General features: G+C 39.4%; 1 protein-coding gene across 1 annotated transcript in view; it reads right to left on the reverse strand.

Annotated features, from left to right (window-relative positions):
• TOX (thymocyte selection associated high mobility group box) overlaps nt 1-21,663 on the reverse strand; it is a 292,831-nt gene that overhangs the window by 117,073 nt on the left and 154,095 nt on the right. Inside the window, exon 3 of the mRNA XM_026516437.4 lies at nt 9,583-9,825. Within this exon, the coding sequence (XP_026372222.1) occupies nt 9,583-9,825 (243 nt within the window). The remainder of the gene's footprint in view (nt 1-9,582; nt 9,826-21,663) is intronic.

The raw sequence follows: 21,663 nt of genomic DNA on the forward strand, positions 1-21,663 counted from the left end.
GGGCTCAAATTCATTTAGCTATATTGAAAGTATTATAGTGGGCTAGAACATTTAGACCCCATGACACAGAACATTAAATAAAAAAAAAAACTGGAATATTTGTATCATTTTAGGAGACTCAACAATGGCTTCAAAGTGTCAGCATAAAAAAACAATAATGATCCTGCACCTGTCTGGGGAAAATATTACGGGCTCCGGTGGGGACAAATGAGTTCATTCATTCGATCAGAAAGTGTTACCAAGATCTTACCAAGTGCGGTGCACTACTTATAGTATTGTTATCAATAATTTCCACTAGAAGGAATAAAACCAAGTAAGCTGGTAAGGTATCTTGGTCCTCTTATCTGTAGAGAGTTCGCGGGGGGGAATGAGAGGGAACAGGAAGTTCTCCTCTTCACGGGGGAAGGCTTGTCCTGAGCATCGTTGGCAAAAGGCAAAGGAAGGAAAGAGAGAGCAAGAAGGACATGTGCGCGAAGTGCTCAGTTTAGGGCCTGGTGTAGAGTGAGGACTTTATACAGGAAGTATTATCGCCATGATTTAGGGTACGGGACTGAGAGTGGAACGTTCCCAGGACCGGAAATGAGGAGAAACCAACAATGAGAAAGGGCAGAAGGAGGGGCCTAAACAGGAAGCGCACGCTGGGCCGGAGCCCTCAGCTACATGGTCCCCACACACAGGCCCCACTGGCTGTTTATCCTCCCCACTCCCCCCTGTCTTTCATCGGGAGTCCGTGCTGCTTTTCCCCATCGGCCTCCTCAGCACTTTAGGGAACATTTTATTAACAATTGGGAGGGTATATCCAGTGGCCGAAACCTCATGCCAGGGAGTCTCGCTCATGGTCTTACGTAGAGTCTGTTTCTCTGAGGACACTTCTGTGAGTACATAACTATTTTTCTTCCCTCTCTTTGTTTGCTAAGGACTATTTAAATAATGGATACCCAGCCAGAAAAAAAAGAGGAATTGATGAGCAGCACCATCATGGCCTTTCCAGATGTTTGCCTTTAGGACGTGAAATGAGTTACGCAGAAACGAGATGGGGAATTGCTGGCTAGACCCCAGCGGAGCAAGGAACCCGCCGTGGGAGTGATCGATGGGCCAAAAATTAAATATGTCAGCAATCAGTGATGCTATTCAAGAGCCTATCCTCAAACGTCCACGTGGGGGCAGAGAATTATTTGAAAAATTCAGAAATTAATCTGTCATCTCAGGCCCTGTCTGGAGCTATGCCTCCCATTGTGGTCAGCATGCCTTTCGATCCCAAACTAAAAAAAAAAAAAAAAAAAAGGAAGTTAATTCAGTTTTAAAGTTGAAAAAATATGACCTTTGAGGAAAGGTTACAGGAATCGGGGTTGTTGGGGCCAGTTACAACACAACTGCCAACTTGACTTCATAAATGTCAACTACTTGAAATCAACTGTGCTCCAAACCTTCAGACATCCGAAGGGGACAAAGTAGACGAAAATTGTAGTAAGAGATTTTCGTTTAACTTTAATAAGGAACTTCCTGGAAGGAATCAAAATCTCTTACTGCAATTTGACTTAATGTTACAAGGTTAATTAAACACAAACAGGCTACCAAGGAAAATTGTGGAATCTTGGCTCTTAGATAGAAAACCGCATATCTGAAATGGTTTAGGTTTACTCCTGCCTGGAATTAAGAGGCTGGATTGAATAACTCCTAGAGTTTGTATATTATATAACTGGTTTTATAGCTTTTTAACTTCTTCCGTGCTTGGGTGAGGCACACATCCATATGAACCCTAGGGCTGAAGAAAAAGTACAACGAGCCCTATATACGAAGTCGATCTTGAGTTTTCTTACTTGGCAGAAGAAAAGAAAAGTGTTATTTTTAAATTGGCTCCTTTCCTGAACACTATTAAGGAGAACTCCAGTTTGGAATAATATTGTATTGTAGCACTAAAAGATAGTCCCAAATCATTAACATACTGAGTCCATTGAATTCCTTATCAATACCACATTCAAAGTAGTCTGTTCTGAGCAAAGAAAGGGCTGAAGTAGAGCTTAACAACTAACCACAAACAACACATTTTTGGCCTTATTAGGAATTTGACATTAAAAAAAAAAAACCCAAACCACACATTTTTATTATATATGGTCAAAAATAAGAACAAAACCAGCCCATTACTTCACAGCATTAAAGTGGTTGAATACCTTGTTCTCATGTGCTGCAATATTCAAAAAAAGGGTAATTTGTGTGGGGGGGAAACCCAAGCAAAACCAGGCTGTAATTGCAAAACATTTTGTGAATTGTGGCATAATGCTAAATAATTATTCTTCGTCTTTTTTCTTCTGTCAAAATGGGCAAAATCATTTCTTTCTGTTGCTTTTTCTCCCCTGTTTTTTAAAGAAAGAAACAAACCACTGTGACATCCATTCCATTTTAAACTAATGCTTCTATTATTTCATATCTAAATGGGGCTGACATCATCAGCTCCTTCGTGTCCTGAAAGATATTTAGCTCTGGTCCGCTGTTACATTCTTGATGCATTACATGAAATAAAATATCTCAAGATTTCAAAAATATTTATTTTAAAAACAGCAATCAGATTGCCTGTAATCACATTTTCTGCTTGGCTTTGAAAGCTACATTATTCAATATGCCAGTGGTCCTTCCCATAATGGCAACATATTAGAAATTCATGCCGCTCCAATCCATCTGACTTCCTTGACGTACTGCACTCCCCCTCGACCCGGAGGAACACTCCTGCTTCAGTTCCTGTGTCCTGCCTAGAGCCTTCTGAAGTGAAGCTTGTCAAAACAGTTGTACGGTGGCCTCCGAATGCAAAGTGTGGCATGACTGAACGCCGAAAATGACAATACATCTGAGTATATACATGATGCTTGCTTTTGTTGCCTGGAAATATAAGGCATTTGGGAAATCACCCCCTCCTCCCGCTCCCCCATTTCCTTGCCTTTTAACATCTTTTTCCATTTTCAACTCCGGAACTGAAAATTTGAAGCATTCAAAGAAATTGAAATCTCCTTTGTTGCCTTTTTTTTATTATTATTATTGTACATTTTCTATAATGTGTCATTAGGAACCACACTCCACCAAAAGCTCAGGTCTAAATGACTCCTTTCTGTGAGGCCATTCTAAAACTTTGCACGGTTTTTCTTTGTATGAAAGAGCTTCTGTTGACCACACAAAGAACAAGCAATCGCCACATATAGGCCAGGCAGTGAGGCTTGGATGACTTTATACAAGGTTACATTTTCCTTTCCCCCAGTCCATGATTAAACCCCGCAGTGAATGTGCCAGAGTAGAGAGAAAAAGAAGAGGCTCTTGATTTCAGTTTGTAGGAATCAAAGGATTTTTCTTAAACCATGAATACTTAATACAGATATTTTCTTATTCTACCTTTCTCCCAAAATAGTTCTGTCGTTTCTTTATAACAACATGAAAACACTGTCCGGTCTCACCAAACAACATCACTTCTTCTTAATGGCAGAACAACATTTTCCACTCAAAGAAACGTTCTGTTCAATAGATTCAAATATCTTAATAACCAATTAGGCCCCCCCGGAGGGGGGGCGCTGGAGAACAGGTAAAACACTAAGAAAGCCAAAGTGACAGTAGAAAAAATTACTAAGTGACCAAAGTGAAAAGTTGGGTGAGTCGTGAGTCTGGATCACAGTTGTGTGGTCAACAGAGTATGAATCATAGGAAAATGCTAGCCCTGGACTGGGTCTCGGAGATCAACTAGTTCTGTGGTTTTCCATCTTCTCGGGGGACAGAATCTGTTGTGTAGGGGAGCTTTTATAGGAAATGTGAACAAGTGAGACAAATAACAGCAAAAAACCTCTGGCTGATTCCCGCCTTCCTCTGGCTCCAACCAGCTTCTTTGGAACCCCTGATCTAGCCCAATCCTGCTGGTTACAGATGGGGTGCAGTAAATTGCCCATGCTTAACAAGCTTATCCAAGGCAGGCCCTGGCTTTCCAGACTCTTGTGCCAGTGCTCACCTAGCCAGATTCCACTCTCTGAGAAGCTCAGGCTCATCAGTTACGCACTATCAAAATAACTCAAGGGAATGTTGAGAAAAATGGAACTCTTGCAATAGTGGGTCAGGAATAGCTGTTTAACTTGGACCTAGAGAATCAGAACTAATTGGCACTTGTTTGACAGTATATACTAATAGAAATTCTATCCTGTTTTATAGGCTGGGCTTAGAAAACAGGGACTTTAAGAAAATGGAACCTTTTTTAAGTGCCAGGAATCGAACTTCTTGTGGGAGTCCCAACTGACTACTGACGTATAAAATGGCACCAGAAAGAACATACAAAAAGGCAACGCTGGCAAACCTGGGAAGGAAGAAATTGCACCCTAAGCATGTTTCACGCTCTATATAGGTTTATGATAAATTTCAAAAAGCAATCTAGATACTCTACCCTGGTGAACTTTTTATCAGAAAGAGATTCCCACTGAATATATCTAGTCCCTACTGTGGGATATGCAGTACTTTACAGATACTAACTTCTTTAATATTCACATTATAGGATTAAATATCTTATTATACTCATTTTATAGATAAGAAAACTGAGGCACAGAAAGGTTATGTAAGTTGCTCAGTGTCACACAGCTGGTAAGTGACAGTGGCAGGATTTGAACGGAAGTGGTCTGGCTCCAAGATGTTGGTTTCAATGATAATGGTATGTAAGGACACTCAGTGAAAGGTAAAGCCTTTGGTGACTAGCAGGCTTATTGTCTTTTTTTTTTTCCCCTACAGATGTGTGGATGATTCAGGATCAAAGTATAAATAACTCTTTGGGAAAATCTCCCTCATGCATTTTAACTCCTCCAAAAGAGTCAAGAGAAAGCTTGTTTTTTCCATTTTTTAAAAGACTGATTTGTTTTATTTTATTTATTTTTAAAGATTTTATTTATTTTATTTATTTATTTATTTATTTATTTATTTATTTTAGAGAGAAAGAGTTTATTTATTTTAGAGAGAGAAAGCAGGGGAAGGAGCAGAGAGAGAGGGACAAGTTGACTTTGTGTTGAACGCGATGCCTGATGTGTGGCTCGATCCCACAACCCTGAGATCATGACCTGGGCAGAAATCAAGATTTGGACACCTAACTGACTGAGCCACCCTATTTATTTATTTATCTATTTATCTATCTATTTATTTATCTATCTATTTATTTACTTTAGAGAGAGAGAGAGAGAAAGCGTGAGTGTGTGGGGAGTGGCAGAGGGAGAGGAAAAGAGAATCTCAAGCAGACTCCCTGCTGAGCCCAGGGTGGACACATGTCACAACCCATGAAATCATGACCTGAGCCAAAACCGAGAATCGGATGCTTATCTGACTGAGCAACACAGGCACCCCACTTTTCCCATTCATTTAACAAATGTAAATAATGCTTCCCTTGTTTCCACGACTGGTCTAAGCAATTCTTTAATACTCATTTAACCCCATGAGGTAAGGACTATTTTTATCCTGTTTTTCAGATAAGAAAGCTAGGATATTTATGGGCTGAGCCACTAAGCAAGTCCTTAGCCACTCTGAAACTCCATTTTCTAATTGTGAAATTGGGATAATAATACTCATTCAGACACTGATTTCTAATTATGAACTAATTTGTTTCTGTCCAATATATTAGACATTGGTAGGAAATGCTTATAATCAGTAAAACTGTATCACTTATGTTGCCACTGGGGATAAGACCAAGCAGATACAAGAAACTTGTTGAAAAGCTTTTGGAAAATGCAATCGGAGATAGTTGATCCTATACATAATCTGCCTAGGGTGGTTTATACTCATAGGATTATAAAAGTTACAGCAAGTTTATTATTTAGAATCTACAAGTGTTAGCTTTGATTATTGTAGGTGACCTGGAAAGAAGGGCTTGGAAAGAGCCCTGTAATTTCTAGGTGAGCAGCTCTTACATCTGGATTTCTGTAGCCATTACTTCCTTGTCTATATGAGCATCGATGACCTAAATTGTGCCCTCTTCACAAACATACTTCAACAATTGGCAAACTGACCAAGAGTTCGGCTGTTAAACTTTGAGATCGCATTAGGCCCAAGCAAAGTTTTCGGGGAAGAGTTTCAGTCTGTTTTTACAAAGAAACACGAAAAACATATTCTAGTCTTAAAGTTCCATTGAAAGCAAAGAACCCCTGAGTGCTTTTGAAATGTAAAATACACTGTATGAAGGGTTGTTCATTTTTCAATCCATTTGTATCCGGGAATGATGTGAAAACAGCTCAGTAGCCCATCTTTCTGTTCTCACTGTCACCGCCCCGTGTATCTCCTCAACACCTCTTGCCTGAGTTATGACAATTGGCTGCACAGACTTTCCACAACTCCAGTTTCTTACCACCACTATCCATCTAGGAAGATGCCAGAAAGATTTTCCTCTGATACTGCTTTCATAATGCTTTTGCCTTGAGTGGAAACGGCCAATGGTTTCTTTGAATCCATCATATTAAGCCCGTAGTCCTTTCATTGGTTTTTGAAGCCTTTGGTCAAACCTTCCAACTTAAAATCTCAAGCTGCTCTGCATATGCTCTCCAATATGCCTTTTCTTTCCCTCTCTGTTTGTCCAAATCAAAACCATCTTTCAGGCCCTGCCTGCAGCCCTACATTTTCCACTAGGTTTTATAGACTACCCAAACCAGATTACTCTAACCTCTTCCGACTAGGAATTCCTACTGGGTTCATTGGCCAGTAAAACTGAGTTTAGCATTTCTCCTGGTCTCTAATTGCTTCATTTCTTACCCTAACTGTTCCATACCTATTTATGTTTTCTCTGTAATTTATAAGCTTCAGAAGGACAGTGACCATGTCTTATCAATCATTTGAGCACTTTCAAACATTTAGATCACAGTAAGCATTTAAAATGTACACACTGATGAATGGCATTCTAGACGCATGATACTTCAAAAGAAGAACTGAAGAGGCTCCTTGTTTCTCAAAGGAATTAGTACACTCCTGTAAAGTTGGCCCTTCCAACTTTATTAGATTTCTATTGCAACTTTACAGTGTATCAAACTCGGGCTCCTGGACTCCAGCCAGAGATCCTAGCCTTGAAAGAGGATTCTTACAATAAATTTAATCTTTGAATCTACTTTCTCCAAGACCCCATTGTCTTAAAAAATAAGTTTAATATAGATTTAATGTTAGAATCAACATCAAGTAGACCTATGCTGTACAATATAGCAGCCACCAGGAGCATGTAGCTACCTTACATGTAAAATAATTCAAATACAGTAAGATAAAAATTAGTTCTTCAGTCACTCCAGCCACATTCAAAGTGCTTCATAGCCAGTGAATACTGCTATTGGACAGCACGGCTAACAGAAGAGCCGTTATCACAGAACGTTCTATTAGGCTGTGCTAAAGCCCGTCCAAAGCCTCACCAAGACTTGGATTACTTCTCGGAGTAGCTTTTTACATAACAGCATACAACGGTAGGACCAGTACTGGGAGTAGGCAAAGTGGATGTCCATCTTAAAATGTGGTCTGGGAGGTATGGAGGAAGGCTCACCAGCATATGAAAAATCCTGCTAGACACGCCTTGCCAGGAACCAGAATGGCAAATTAGAGCTTCGTCCCCATAGTTTAGACCAAACGGGGCCCCTCTGTCTTGCACAGTGTTAAAAGTTCCAAAGGAAATACCACGTTGAAGGGAAAATGCCGAAAGTCCAGTTTTTGACACGGGGTTGGGTGGGGAAAACATAAAGAAATTTGGATGAGGAGAAGCTCCTGATAGGGCAAGAAGAAAGCACAGTGGAGGAGGGGCCTAGAACGTGGTACATTTCACGCTGTGACTAGGTCTGGTTCTGAGCATGCCATTTAAGGATGTAGTGGCTGCCATTTTGACAACTCTGGGGGAATCCTTGAGGCATATATGTTGGAGTTGCACACAACATATGTATGCATATGTACACTCTTAACGAGTGAGTGGTATATCAAGATGGTCCTGGGAATGCTAAGAAGGCAAATTATATAAAGGAAAAAGGGTTTTGAGACTTAAATTACATAACTGAATATCTCATTATCCCTTCTATGGCCCCACTCCATTCATACCATGAAAAAGCTTAGGGGACTGACTTGGCATACACTGTATGCATTCTTCTTTGCCTTCTTAGCAAACAGGTGGTGCCTATAAAGGCATCTCCTGGATGCCTCATTGACTGTTGAACTGGTTCTGAAGGCCTAGCCCCAAACAAGAATAGACACATGACTTTTCGAGGTGACTACTTTGAAGTACAGCATGATTCAGATTTACAAATTTAGCATATTCGTTTAAAAATCTATTTCCTATTTTATGAAGCCATAGTTAATGCTCTTAGGACAAATCTATACAGGTAGAATAAAAAATCAAGGCAATAGTTTTCTGCCACCGTGAGTGCTGCGAACGAGTTCTCTCTTGGCCACCGAACTAGCTGTCAATTCTTAGGAGAATCTGGACACTATCACGGCATGAGGCTCTGAGCTTCGTTCTCAAAAAGTGACTTCAGGGTTTCTTTTGACCCTCCCTCGACATTCATGATTAACAGGAAGACCTTCTGAAGTCACTCAAGTTAGAGATAGATCCCCAAATGATTTTGATTAGTGATAATGTGAATGTTGTCTATCAGAAGCCATATAGTATGAGCAAGTTAATCAGTTTGTTCATTGTGAGCAGGACAGCACTGTTCAGTGACTTACCAAAGTGACAATCGAGTTACATGTACTGTTAAGAGATTGAACAACGGAAACCAAAGGGTGCTAATTAAAAGTCACTGTTAACCTCAGGGAGAGTTTTATGACAAGGTAAAGAGTTCTGTCCTTGGCCATATACTGCTGAAACTATTTTTCACTACTTAAGAGATAGAGAAATGATTAAGGTTTTAGATGACACACAAACCAGAAGGAAAGATTTCATGATAAGTCAGTGTTTCTCAAACACGGGATACTTATTAAAAATACAGATCACTGGACTTCTGGGTAGAAGCTGGAAATTAAATTTCTGCTGGTTTTTCTGGACGATACACATTCCCACTAACTTTGAGAAGTACAGAACCTTGAACATTCATGGGGACAATGGATCCAATAGACTGAAACACTTTAATGGAGATGAGTTTTGATCACTAGAATTGTACCTCCAAAAATAAAAATGAAGATGACTTTCTTGCTTTCCTATCCTGTAAATCGGTGGAAAATAGGGGAGAAATCTAGTTGAATAGGAACTGCTCTTCAGAAGATGTGAGGGTCTTGTTTGTGGTGAGAAATCTGGCAGTAAATGAGAGGTGGCCCCTTTTAAGATAGTTTTTATCTGAAAGCTAGTAAGACAGTTCAACCCCATGATAGGGCCTTCAGTGTCAAATAGTGTTCAAAACTTCGGGTTAGACCTATGAGTGATCAGACAGGTAATTAATTGATTTTGCCCTGAATTCAATAGAAGACAGAAAATTACTTTAGGGATTTATGGAGAACATTCACCCTAGCTAAAAACTTATGCCTAGTTTCAGAATCCCGCGTTACTACAATGTAAAGCTTCTCCCATGAAAGGTAGCATTACCATCAGTATGTCCCTCACTCCCCACCACAAAATGGTAAGCAGATTCTTACCACAGAAATGGAGTTGGTAAGCAGTGCTCCGTCCTGTCCCAGCAAATTGGACACGGTGATTTCAGGTAGGTCCATGTTTTGTGGATGAAATGGTAGCAGGCCATTATGGTTCATTGGGTGACACAGAGAGTGGTAACCAGGTTCGACTTCATTCACGTGCACCAGTGAGTGGTCGGGGAGGGAAGGAGGGGTGATTGGTGGAATGTTGAAGTCTTCACTTTCCAGGCTTGGACCAGGGTAAGACTGAAAAGACAAGAGATATTGTTGCAAATTATCATTGCCCTTCTTCTTCATCACTATGAACAAATACACACTATCCCTTCAGATATGATTACAAGCAGCCTTATGGATTTGGGAAAGACATTTCAAACAAGCAGACTACCCTGCTGTCATTTCATTATTATGCATGGTAGAAAATTGCTTCAAAGGCATATCCACTCCTTGTATAAAGAGTACTTCCATTAAGCAGTTTTATTTTTCCAAGAAACTGAATTCAAACCAATTTCAAAGGTCCCATTAAAATTTTCCAGAGTTTTAATCTAGCTGAATACCTTTTTCATGGGAATTGTGGGGAAGGAAGGCAATTTATAAAATTAATGTTTAATCAAACATGTTTCATAGGACTCCCTACTGCTCAGATCATACGACATAATAGAACGAATTCCAGAAGTTCTGGGGGCAATTGCTTTTGAGTTTTGAAAAGCCGCATGCTCACAACTGACAAAAGAAAAATAATTAGTAAAGACGTAACGTAAGCATGTTGCATAAGCGTGGTTACATAGAAAGTTTGAAATACTAAAAAAAAATTAAAAGCTACTTTTATCATGAAGATTATACCATCAAAATAAAATGAAGGTTGTTTCCTTGATTTCTGACTATTTGCATTTATTTGATTTTCCTCTAAAAGCTGCTAAATGATTTCGTAGTCATTTAGATTCAGTTCAGCTAATTTGAAAGGCAATATCACACTGACATTGTTATAATACTAATTTAGGAATAAAAGTCAATCAGTAAAATAAATAACAACATATGTGGGGCTTTTCCTTTTGAAAAGTAGCTTTAGTTAAAAGAGGAAGGGAGGAGCAAACAAGGAAGGAAAGATTATAGGAGGACACTCCTGTTTAAAATAGAAGGTGGTAAGCATTGAAAATATGAGGAGGCACTGGATAATAAAATATTATTCCCAGTTAAGATCAAGGCATAGCGATATTTAGCTGTCCTTTATAGAGCGGGTGTTAGAATAAAAAGGAAACAATTAGGGTCCGGATCATTCTCGCAAGCCTATCTTTCAAATTAAGCTTGACTTCCTAGTGTTTGAGTGCATGGGTAACAGGACTTGCTTGTCTAACAGCACAGAGACTGCTGAAGTGTGCAAGATTTGAAATGAGCAGGCAGTAGGTAGAAGCCAAAGAAAGTAGTGTAAGGTATTCATTGGGTGTTCAGCCAATAAGCTTCATGCTCCTGCATCCAAGCGCCTGGGGTTATTTTTTCCAGATGGAGTCTATTTGTCTAACAGAAAGAAAATCTTCAAGTTGCACTTGCTAAGTGTTGTACAAGTTTTGATATATTTGTTTAGGTGCTGTCGGAAGACATGATGAAATGAAGCGCTACTGGGAACATCTGGGATTGAGACCTGGTCACATAGAGGCACGTGTGGGTTAGCGACTGGGGGTAGGTGAAGGAAAAGATTTGATTCATCTCTGCAGATCATTGTTCTTAAATATCTAAAGTTCTGCTAACAAAACCACCAACTCTAAAAGTTCAATCATTAGATACCAAATTTTCCTGTTTATAGTTTAGATCTCTTGTCTGAAAAATACATTCATGGTCGGTATCAGAATCCTAAGTGTGATTAAATTCTCATTTGCTTGGTATATTTTAGACCTTGAGTCTATAGAGGTAAACCAACAGTTCCTGGTACAAGCATTGATTTAAGAAGAAGCATAAAAGATTCAAAATGGGGAGGTGGGAGAGAGAAGTACGTGTGTTAATGCTGGTTTTGTAAAAAGCACTGCATTAAGTCCTTTGACTATGGTCTTCACTTAATCCTTAACAATAATCCTGTGTGGGGGGCTTTCATTATCCCGTTTTCCTGAGGAGAAAATCGAGACTCAGAATATAAGTCACTTTGACTCATCTGGTAAACAGTCAGCTCAGTATATATGATGGATGGACACATGCTGTGACATAGAAGCAGTTTAATTGCTAATATTTTATTAGATTGAATGATACAAAGTGGTCAATAGCCAATGGTTTCGGATCAACAAGAATTAATATTAGCTTTGGTATCAGGTCTTTCCTTATCCCAAATTCCATCCCAATGTCTATCCCACTAAAATATTTACTCTATATGATCACACGAATGCATAATTTGTTTTTGTGTTGACATTTCAAAGGCTGAAGTTGTCGATACATTTCTTTTAAGAAGTTAATGGTGTCTGTTTGAAACTTTCCTAAATAAGGTACAGTTAATGCCAGGGATAAAGAAGAAAGATGTTTTTAATTTTATAAATGCTATTAAGCCTCTGAAAATACTCAGGGATATTCTACCCATGGTATACCATAACTTTGCATGCTAGCAGTTCTTCAGTAGTTAAATTTTAATTTGTGGTGTTTTAAAGAAAGGTTTAATTGGTATCACTTTACATTCAGTGATAACAATTGTACTGCAATTTAACAAAGCTACGTGGTTTATTTTCATGTAATTACGCATTAATGTTATTTAATCCATGCACTTATATACTTAAACCACAGATTCCACAACTTAACTGGTAATGGGTAGTTACGCGGATCAGGAATTTTAACAACATAAGGCTACTTAGCAGTTTCTGTTCCTTACATTAGAAGTCATGATATGGTTATTTGCCATGAGCCCATTACAGTGTAACTGATGCCATATAAAAGTATCATAATAATTGTATGAATGTCAAAATGTCACAGAACTTATAAAAACGCCAATGCCAGACTAATTAGTAATTGTGTTTTTTAATGTGGAAGTGAATTAGCTAATTCCTCAATGTTGATTTCCACAACTTGATATCTTTATTTTATTTTTGGAAAACTTCATAGGAATAAGTTTGACTTAACTATAGTGAGTTATAAATTAGAGAAAATCGCAGTTTGGGGAGGAAAGTATTACAATAGGATATGATCCAGTGTTTTCCTTATTCTGCAGGAGGCTGCCTAGTTAGAATCTGCATTCAATGTCTATTGAATGGATTAACAAATGAATCACTGAATGAATGCATAAATGAATGAATGAATGCCAAGATGACTTTTTAAAGGCATGAAATTTGTGAATATAGGATTGTTATTCAAGGGCTTGAATACACACCCTGTATTCCCAAGACTTTGCACTGGCCAGCTGACAATGCCATATATAACGTTAATCTCTCAGCGTGTCAGGAAGCTGGACACATCCTGTTAGAGATATAAAGGCTTAAGCGGCCTGAGAAAGTCTGGGGCAGGGTAGTTTGGTGTCCCTCTCGGCTGCTGATCTGTCCCTCTGAAATGGCTTACACTTACCATTCCATAGTGACACAGAGGTCCCAGATGATTTGTAAGAGTGAGTTTGGGGTCCCTGGGTTCTCAGAAGTCATTGGAACCTAGTGCCTCCTGCAGGTAGAACATCAGCTAAGGACCCCGAGGAAGCCTCAGCTCCATATCGGGATCCCTTGGCAATAGCAGGTGTGCTGCCCCATGCCTGGCCAGCAGCAAGGGAGCATGGAGGGGAGGAAAAGGTACTCTGAGCCCAGGAACATGGACATTGGTGATGAGACCAGGGTGTGGGCAGTCAAAGAAGGCTTCTATGAAGGCCATCTCTGGGTGACACAGTGGACTTAATTCACTTGTCTATTGACTTAAGGTCCTTTTCTGACTTGAGCTTATTTTCTTCCTTTGAGTCTCAGGAAGGCCACGAGTTTCAAGTATTTTTCATTCTCCAGCTGTCTTGGGACCAACATTCCCTTCTAAGACCTTTGCATATCCCATGAGATACAGGACTATGCCTCCTCCCACCCCAAGCCTGAATTAGAGACCACCCAGTCAATCCCAGGTCTTCTGAGGATCTGGAGGGCTGGGTTCTAGAGTAGAATTCTGGAGAACTGGTAGGGACTTGCAAGGTGGTATCATATTCCTTATCACCCTTTATACCCCTCCCGGTCTAGAGATGAAAACCTTATCAGCAGTCCGAGCCATACAACTTGCCTTCTCGCCAGGGAATGATAAAAGTCAATGGTGACCATCTACACAGACAGAGAAAAAGTGTTTAGGGATAGTGGCATGAAATTCAAGCCACTACTTTTAATTTTATCTTGGACCTTCACCACGTTAATGCAAGGTAAATAGGAAACAAAGAATCATGCAAAGTGATTTGCTCTAACTGGTAGCCAGTCTGCATGATCTAAATGATTCAAAGAACTCAAAATTCTATTATTTCTACTTAACCAGGCTCTCCCTGATCTTCAGCTACTCACTGGTCCTAGACGCAGGAAAGTCTCATCATATTGCTGGTGCTGGGATACGCCACAGGACAACTCTACTCTAGTGCAGGGGGCTCTGTGCATCTCCGTGTGACCAGGAAATAGAAGCCAAGAGTCACGGAATGTGGGCCGGAGTGTACTGTCACAAGGCTTGGCTAATTCGGTAATACATATGAACTTTTCGAGGCCACCGGGGACCTTTGGAAGCATTAAAATATTAACTTCGAAATATTATCATCCTCAAGGGGGTATTTTCATGGCTCTACATAGTAAACTCAGTGACTATTTCAAGTCATTTTCTTAAAATCTCACCATTGGTATTTGCATATTTATCTTACAAAGTGCTACGTTTTTCTGTGCTGAGAAGGGGACGGGTGTTTGGATGGGTCGAGAGTACTCATAATGATTCCTCCAGTGACTGATAAGAATGGCTAAGAACATGTTGGAAGGAATGAAGGCTCTGGAGTCCAGGAGACAGGAACTGCATCTAGGTCCTCTGAAGCATTTATTAGTGTGGGTTCTGTGGCAAGTTTCTGACTCCTTGTGAGCCTCAGTTTCAAAACCTGCTTCATGGGGTTCTTTTGAGCATTTAAAGCAAAAAAAAAATAAGGTTGGTAAAAAGCCCAATGATCTGTATCTGCCGCATACAAAGTTCTTGATAAATGACAGCTTTAGCATAGCTCTGTTTATTATTAAATGGATTTATACATGCCATGGATTGGGTCATGGCCAAGGAAACAAACAACTATAGACAGTATAGGAGGGGATTTAGCATCATTATAAAGGAATTTCGGTATATTTGCCATTGATCAGAACTCATATTGAAACAAAGTGCAGCCCCATTCATACATAATGTGTTTATTTAATTGTCCCCCCATAAATAGCTAAGATCAAGTTTTGCCTTTACTTTAATGGAATGAAATTGCATTTTTGAAAGGAAAGAATAAAACGATAGTGGTCAAGAATGAACTGGCGAAGGCTGCTGAAGAGCTCAGAGGATAATGACAGAAATGTGCAGAGGGTCACAACTCTGCTTTGTCGGGGAACCGCGCAGTAGACCAGCAGCCCTGGCCGATGGGCTCCTGGCAGTTTGGCTCCTACTGACCTAGGGAAAATGTTGATGAACTTGTGAACCAGAATTTCAGTGTCTCAATTCGCCACAAAAGCCATACTTTCTAACACACTGCCTTGTGTTGTAGGAAGGCTGTCTTCCCTGGGACTCTCTTGGCAAGGAGGTGAAATTGTCAATCAGATGGATTGTATTTGAGACTTGAATCAAGAGCCTGGGTTATAGGAAAGTAACAGAGGATCCTTCCGATCCCCTTTGATTTGATCTCTTTGGAAGCTTTTCCAGCCATTTGACTAAAGCCATTGTCCTTGCCCCTGCTGAACCTTCCCAGTACCCCCATTTGAGTGACAAAGGAAAAGAAACTTCTCACCTGGTTTCTGGAAGATCTCATTGCCCCTGTCTGTTTAATTACATACTCACATTCCTTTTTAATCATATTGCTTAACATACTCCATGACCTGGGTATCCTGTTTACATTATTTTCTCTTTCTGCAATCCACATTTCCTTTTGCTACAGCCTGTTCTTATTTTTTGTTCTTATTCAACTTTATTGCATCTGGAAGTGGGATGTTAATTATGATAAGTTTTCTTGTGACTACAGAGAATTCACGTTTTCATACTGTTTAGATAGAGTGTTAATATATGCTGACCAGGAACAAATAATGGGAACTCTCTTCTGGACTTCGCTTTTTCTTCTCTTTTTAAAATCTAGTTTCTCCACCAAGGGGGCCTTGTCTTTGTGGGTCTTTGTCCACATATTGCAATCATTATACAGAGCACTTGATCTTTGGTGACAAGAAGTCCCATAACTCAGAAGAATTCAAAAGATATCATCTTGTACATATCTTTAAATTATGTGATGGCTTCATGCAATCGTGCATACACTGAAAATATGGCTATGGTTATAACATTGTAAAATATGTTTCTCATATAGATCTTTATTTGAAAGATAAATAACACTGCCATCGCATGTATGCAGAATGCCTTAATTTTTAATCTGTAACATAATTCCTAACATTTCAGGATAGAAAAATACCAATGTTTAAATGTGTTTCATCTGTTATTGAAAATTCGTGTGGCATGATTCAAATAATTACATGGAAAGCAAAGCAAACTGCAGAGTTCATTAGAAAAATGATTACACAAAAAAAGAAAAATGATAAACTTCCTCTATCTGCTTTCAGAAGTTAAGACATTGCATGTAATGGTGATTTCTCTCAAAAGAGTTTAAATGGCATCAACATTATCTCCAATTTCTTTTGAGAAGACCTTCAGAAGTAGGTATTTTTCAGATTCTTTTGTCTCTGCATGAACAAGGGTTGATAGCTTGAGACTATAATGTATTACTGTGCAAAGCTTCGGTCTGTTACATAAATCATCTTAACACTCAGCAAGAATTGTCCAACAGCGCCATTGACATGCTCACGCCAATGATCCTGCAAACAATTTTTTTGTCTTTCTTCACATGTTAGACAATAGCAATAAATCATCTTCATTTAAAAACACACAATGTACTAATTTTTCAAGCAACAGTTATCAAAATGCAATTTTTTTGGTAGAAAGTACAACATTTATTTTATTTGTGCTTATTAATTTCTATACCCTGTGGTAAGTAAAAGGCAACGAGCACCTCACCTGCCATAGAAGCATTTGCTGTGTACCTACTATGTGTAAGGCGGCCTGAAAAGTGTGGCTTGAGATACAGAGAACTATAAGAGGCAGCTTGTTATAAAGGAAGTGAATTGGAGGATCTATACAAACTTATTAGAAGATCTATATAAACTTAGGGTCCAATAAAGAGCATGTTTGAAGTGTCAAGTGTAAATGAAAGTGGAGTGGCTTGAAGCTGGGATGATGGAGGGATTGTTACAAACAGATTTACCCTGATAACAGGGCCTGAATATCAGACACTTCAGCTAAAATGCAATATGTGATCAAGGAGGATCACAAAACCAGCAAATGAGCAAGTCTGGACAATGTGTCAAGGAGGTTCAACAGCAAGGTCAGGTTTTCCAAGAAAACATCAAGGGCAAGATTGGTCCCACTGACCAAAACAAACTTTGGGGTATTGAGCCCAACAATTCCCAATGAGACTGGTTTGTATTGGGTTGTGTTTTTTCATAATTAAAAACCCAGTGTGCAAAGCCTGAATGAGGCCAGAAAACAGGGTTGACTTGAGGCCGTCCTGGTCAATGTCTGACATTGACTCTTCTTAGGGCCAGGATTGGTTGGTTTATTTATTTATTTGAGAGAGACAGAGAGAGAGAGAGGGCACAATTGGGGAGAAGGAAAGCGAGAGAGAGAATCTCAAGCAGCCTAATGTGAGGCTTGATCCCTCCACCCTGACATCATGACCTGAGCTGGAATCAAGAGTCAGACACTTAACTGACTGAGCCACCCAGGCGCTCCTCCAAGCTGTGTTTTTAGGGAACATTTTAAAACCAGGTGTTGTGTGCTGTTGTCCCATGGGCCTTCCCTTTGGCTAAACAAACAAACAAACAAAAAACCCAAAACACAAAAACAAATTCTGGGAAATAAATAACGTACTCCCCCCATAAGCCACAACCCACACAGGAATGATTAGGAAGAGCAGATTGAGGTCTGAAACCCTAGTGGGGTCCCAAGCGTGTTCTTCTGGTAACAGGTATCATTCCATATTGAGTGTTTAAAAGTGGTGATTAAAACATTTAAATTTCATTGTTGAGCATACAATTGTACACGCAAATGCAGCTATAATTTTTTAAGTTTTTCAGAGGTTTTCAGTTCTCACATTGAGTTGATATATACTGAGATTCGGTTGTATATGTTTTTGCTTTATTTTACAAGTAATTCCACACACACACACACACACACAAAAAAAATATATATATATATATATATATATATGAAAAGAAATCACTCTTAGTCCACCCACTCAGAAAAAAACCCCACTATTAAAATGTATATCTTTCAAGAGTCTTTATAGTTCATATTTGCTATTTTGTTTTGGTTGTTGTTTTAAAAGTCAGGTGATGGAGCTCTGATTTTGAAGCAAGAAAAGCTATAATGTGAATCTCAGCTGATTCTTAGTAGATGTAAGTACCTACTCCCTCTAAGCCTCAGTTTCCAAATCTGTAAAATAGGAATAACAATTGTATTCAATTCATTCAAGGTAACCAGGATTAAATAGATAAATGAGATCATATAAATAATTTGAATAAACACTGGCTCATAAGAGCAATAAATGTTAGCTATATTATCATATTTTATTATTGTCATTATTCCATCATGTAATTTAATCTGATCACTGAAAATGAATCATGATTAATTTTCCATACCCATAAATATCATTTACATTATTGTTTCAATGGCTGTTCATTATATCCCGGTGGGTGTGTATGTTCCATAACTTATTCTCTTGGTTCCTTATTACCAAACGTGTAGGGTGTTTCAGATTTTTCTGTTATGAACCACATTGTGATGAATAATCTTATGCATTTTTTTCTTGGGATAATGCTCTAGAGTTCTATATTTATGATCGAATGGAATCACAGAATGCTCGCTCAAGAGAAGACCTCAAAGACTATGCCTCCACACTACAGATAAGGAAAACGAAGTCCAAAGAGGTTCAATGATTTGCTTGTATTTCAAGAACTCTCTGGGCAGAGAGGACACCCACAGCATAACTACAGATTTATTTTTTATACATATAATAACTAAGTAAAATGCATTGGGGTTAATATACCATCTTAAAACATTTATGGTCTTTAAGCTTCTATATATTTTCTTTTTGAAAAAAACGTGTGTTGAATTGATTTTTGCTTATGGTCAGCTTCTATTTGCTAAATCCTATGCAGGCAGCGAGTATGGACTTAAGCATTCAGCGCTGGCCTAGTTTTATATGTCCATATTTTTATGTACACTTAAAAATACATGTTGTATGTGTTTATGGCCATTCTTATCATTCTTGCTTGTTGCATAGAAATCAGTAAATGTTGGGTATGTAGACTCACATTCTTCATCGAGAAGCCAGATCAGTAGAGGAGGAGAACTAAACAGATGGCCTATGCTCTTGGTGTGTTCCTCCCTCAATCAAGGGGGCTAGGAAAAGGAAAGAGGGGCTCCTCTTTCTACTCACCATGCTCTCATAGGCAATTCCTACTTTTTGGACCTTTAGCCAGGAAACAATTGCAAGTGGATCCCTGAATATTTGAGAAGCATCTTGCTTCCAAAGGTCTTTACTAGGAAGAAAGCTTACACTGAAGGGGAGCTGAAGATAGGGACATGGAAGGAAAAAAAAAAAAAGTTGGACACTTGGAGACAGTTCCCTCAGTTTGATGAAGATTAAACTCTTGTCCTTCGGTTACCCAGAGACAGGATCCTGGGGAAGAGTGGCGGAAGGGGTCTTCTATGGGAAGACCTCTTGTACTTTGTTTAGCTTCTGGAGGAGAGAAGGAAAGGTGTGAAGGGTGGGGAAAAGTGTACTAAACCTGGACAAGAAAAGTAGTGAGAATTCAGAGGAAAGAGGACAGTAGTGGTGGCAAAGGGGTGGGAAAGGCTGGAAACGACCGGGAGGAAGGAATCATGGCTCTGGGTAAATTAAAGAAGCAGGCACAGCACTAAACACCTTACCTTTGTACACCTTGTATGTGTGTTTGAACAAGTATGAAATATGAAACCGAAATTGGAATATGAAGTTGCTGCTTTTGTTGGTCAAAGATGGTCAAATATTCGCAATTTCATTTGGTTCAACCTAATATTTTTCAGACTATTCCCACACTTGTCACAGTACTGAGCAGTTATCTGAGTCCTACACCAAGGTGGCTGAGGTTAGTCCGTCAATGTCTTGACCTTAAAGTGCTGAAATAAAATGAAGCCTAGCTGAGCAAGGATGGAATTTGACTTGGGCATGAGGTCTTCCTCAGCCGGCATCCTGGCTCTGACATTTACTAGCTTTTTGCTGTTTGGCCAATCACTTTACCTCTGTCATCTTCACTGAACTGTTGTTAAGGATTAAATGAGATAATGTATGCAAAGCTTTTGATCAGTCCCTTGCCAGACCCTGAGAGTTGCCAACTGACGGCTTTTATTACTATTATGGCTCTAATTCATTCATTACCTTGGGGAGAGGGAAGGGCTAACCGAAACTTCTAGCCAAGCAGAAGCTTCCTACCAACAACTGTCGCCTTGACAAGCAAGAAGTTTAACTGAAGTCAGCATAAGAAATAAAACATCTCAGGAGTCACAGGCAGAGGCGTCCATGTTTTCCCGAAGGCAACCTCCATGTGGGGCTGCCAGCCCTGCCCCACCGCTGCAGTCCCATTACCGGCCCCCGACCCCATTCCTCCAAGGTCACTCTGCTCTGAGCCTTCAGAGAATAGCAACTCACAGGAGGTTTAGCTCTCCCTGAAGGAGAGCCTTCTGAAATGCAGGCAGACCCAGCTGCAGACAGGGAAGCCTCCATTATCGGTCTCAAATTGTGACCCTTGGAGCCCCTGTGAGTTTCAGACCAGCCCTATTCCATTTGAATGATCTGATGCTAGGACTAAGAAGTCTTTTGTTTGACTTTGCTTGCAACAGGAAACAATGATCACAGTGTATCAATAAGTGGCAAGGAATGTATGGAGCCTATGTTGCAGGACAGTCATTGATTAATTTCAAACGATCAGGGTTATAGTGATACATTTTTATATCTAAACTGTGAAACAATACAGAGCAGGAAAAAAAAAAAACACAGAAAAAGGAAAAAAAATACGCATGGACATAAAGATTAAACTGAAACCTTGTGTTTCTGGGAAGTCTAGCTGAATCTGCTCCCAAACCGAGGAACTGAAACTGCAAAGGGAAACTTGACACTTTTTAAAAGGTGTTTAGGTGGCAGCTGAGGATATGAAGAAGGAGGTCTCAGGAGAGATATGGGTGGGTGGAAAAACCTCAGTTTTTCCAAGCCTCAGTGTTCTTATGCTAAAAATGGGCAAAATCGTTTCTACTTGACATATTGGCATAATAAAATTTCATTGTTTGTTTAGAACAATCTGTACGTGTCTTGGAAATGGAGTTGGCATAGACAGATGACATCATTCAACATATCTCTATTCTTAACTTGAAGTACCATACCTATTTTTTAGACATTCTTTAGTGACAGGTTTGCTATAGTAAATGCCAGACAAAAAAATCTAGCATGTTATATATTGCAACACTTAGCAGGAAGGATCATTTAGCTCTTCCTAATTGTTCATACGCTAAAGACAAAAATCTACAAAGTACAATTTCGAACAAGCCAATGGGCTGTTCTCAAAATGGATCAAATCAAGTGTAGAAACCAGTTAGGTGGTGTACTGGGAGTCCCAGCACCTCTTCCCAGGGCCAGAATGTCTTGGTGTCACTCGACAGTTGCCCACTGAACAAACCGTCCTCCAAATGAAGCTCGATGGTTTTGGAGAATCTGGTTTTTTACCACTAATACTATTCCACTCAGATATTCTCATCGTTTTTATCACTGAAATGCATTTCCCTAATGCTGGAAAAAAACATACTATTAGATAATTATCA

Source organism: Ursus arctos, unplaced genomic scaffold (assembly GCF_023065955.2).
Source record: "Ursus arctos isolate Adak ecotype North America unplaced genomic scaffold, UrsArc2.0 scaffold_6, whole genome shotgun sequence".
Classification (NCBI taxonomy): domain Eukaryota; kingdom Metazoa; phylum Chordata; class Mammalia; order Carnivora; family Ursidae; genus Ursus; species Ursus arctos.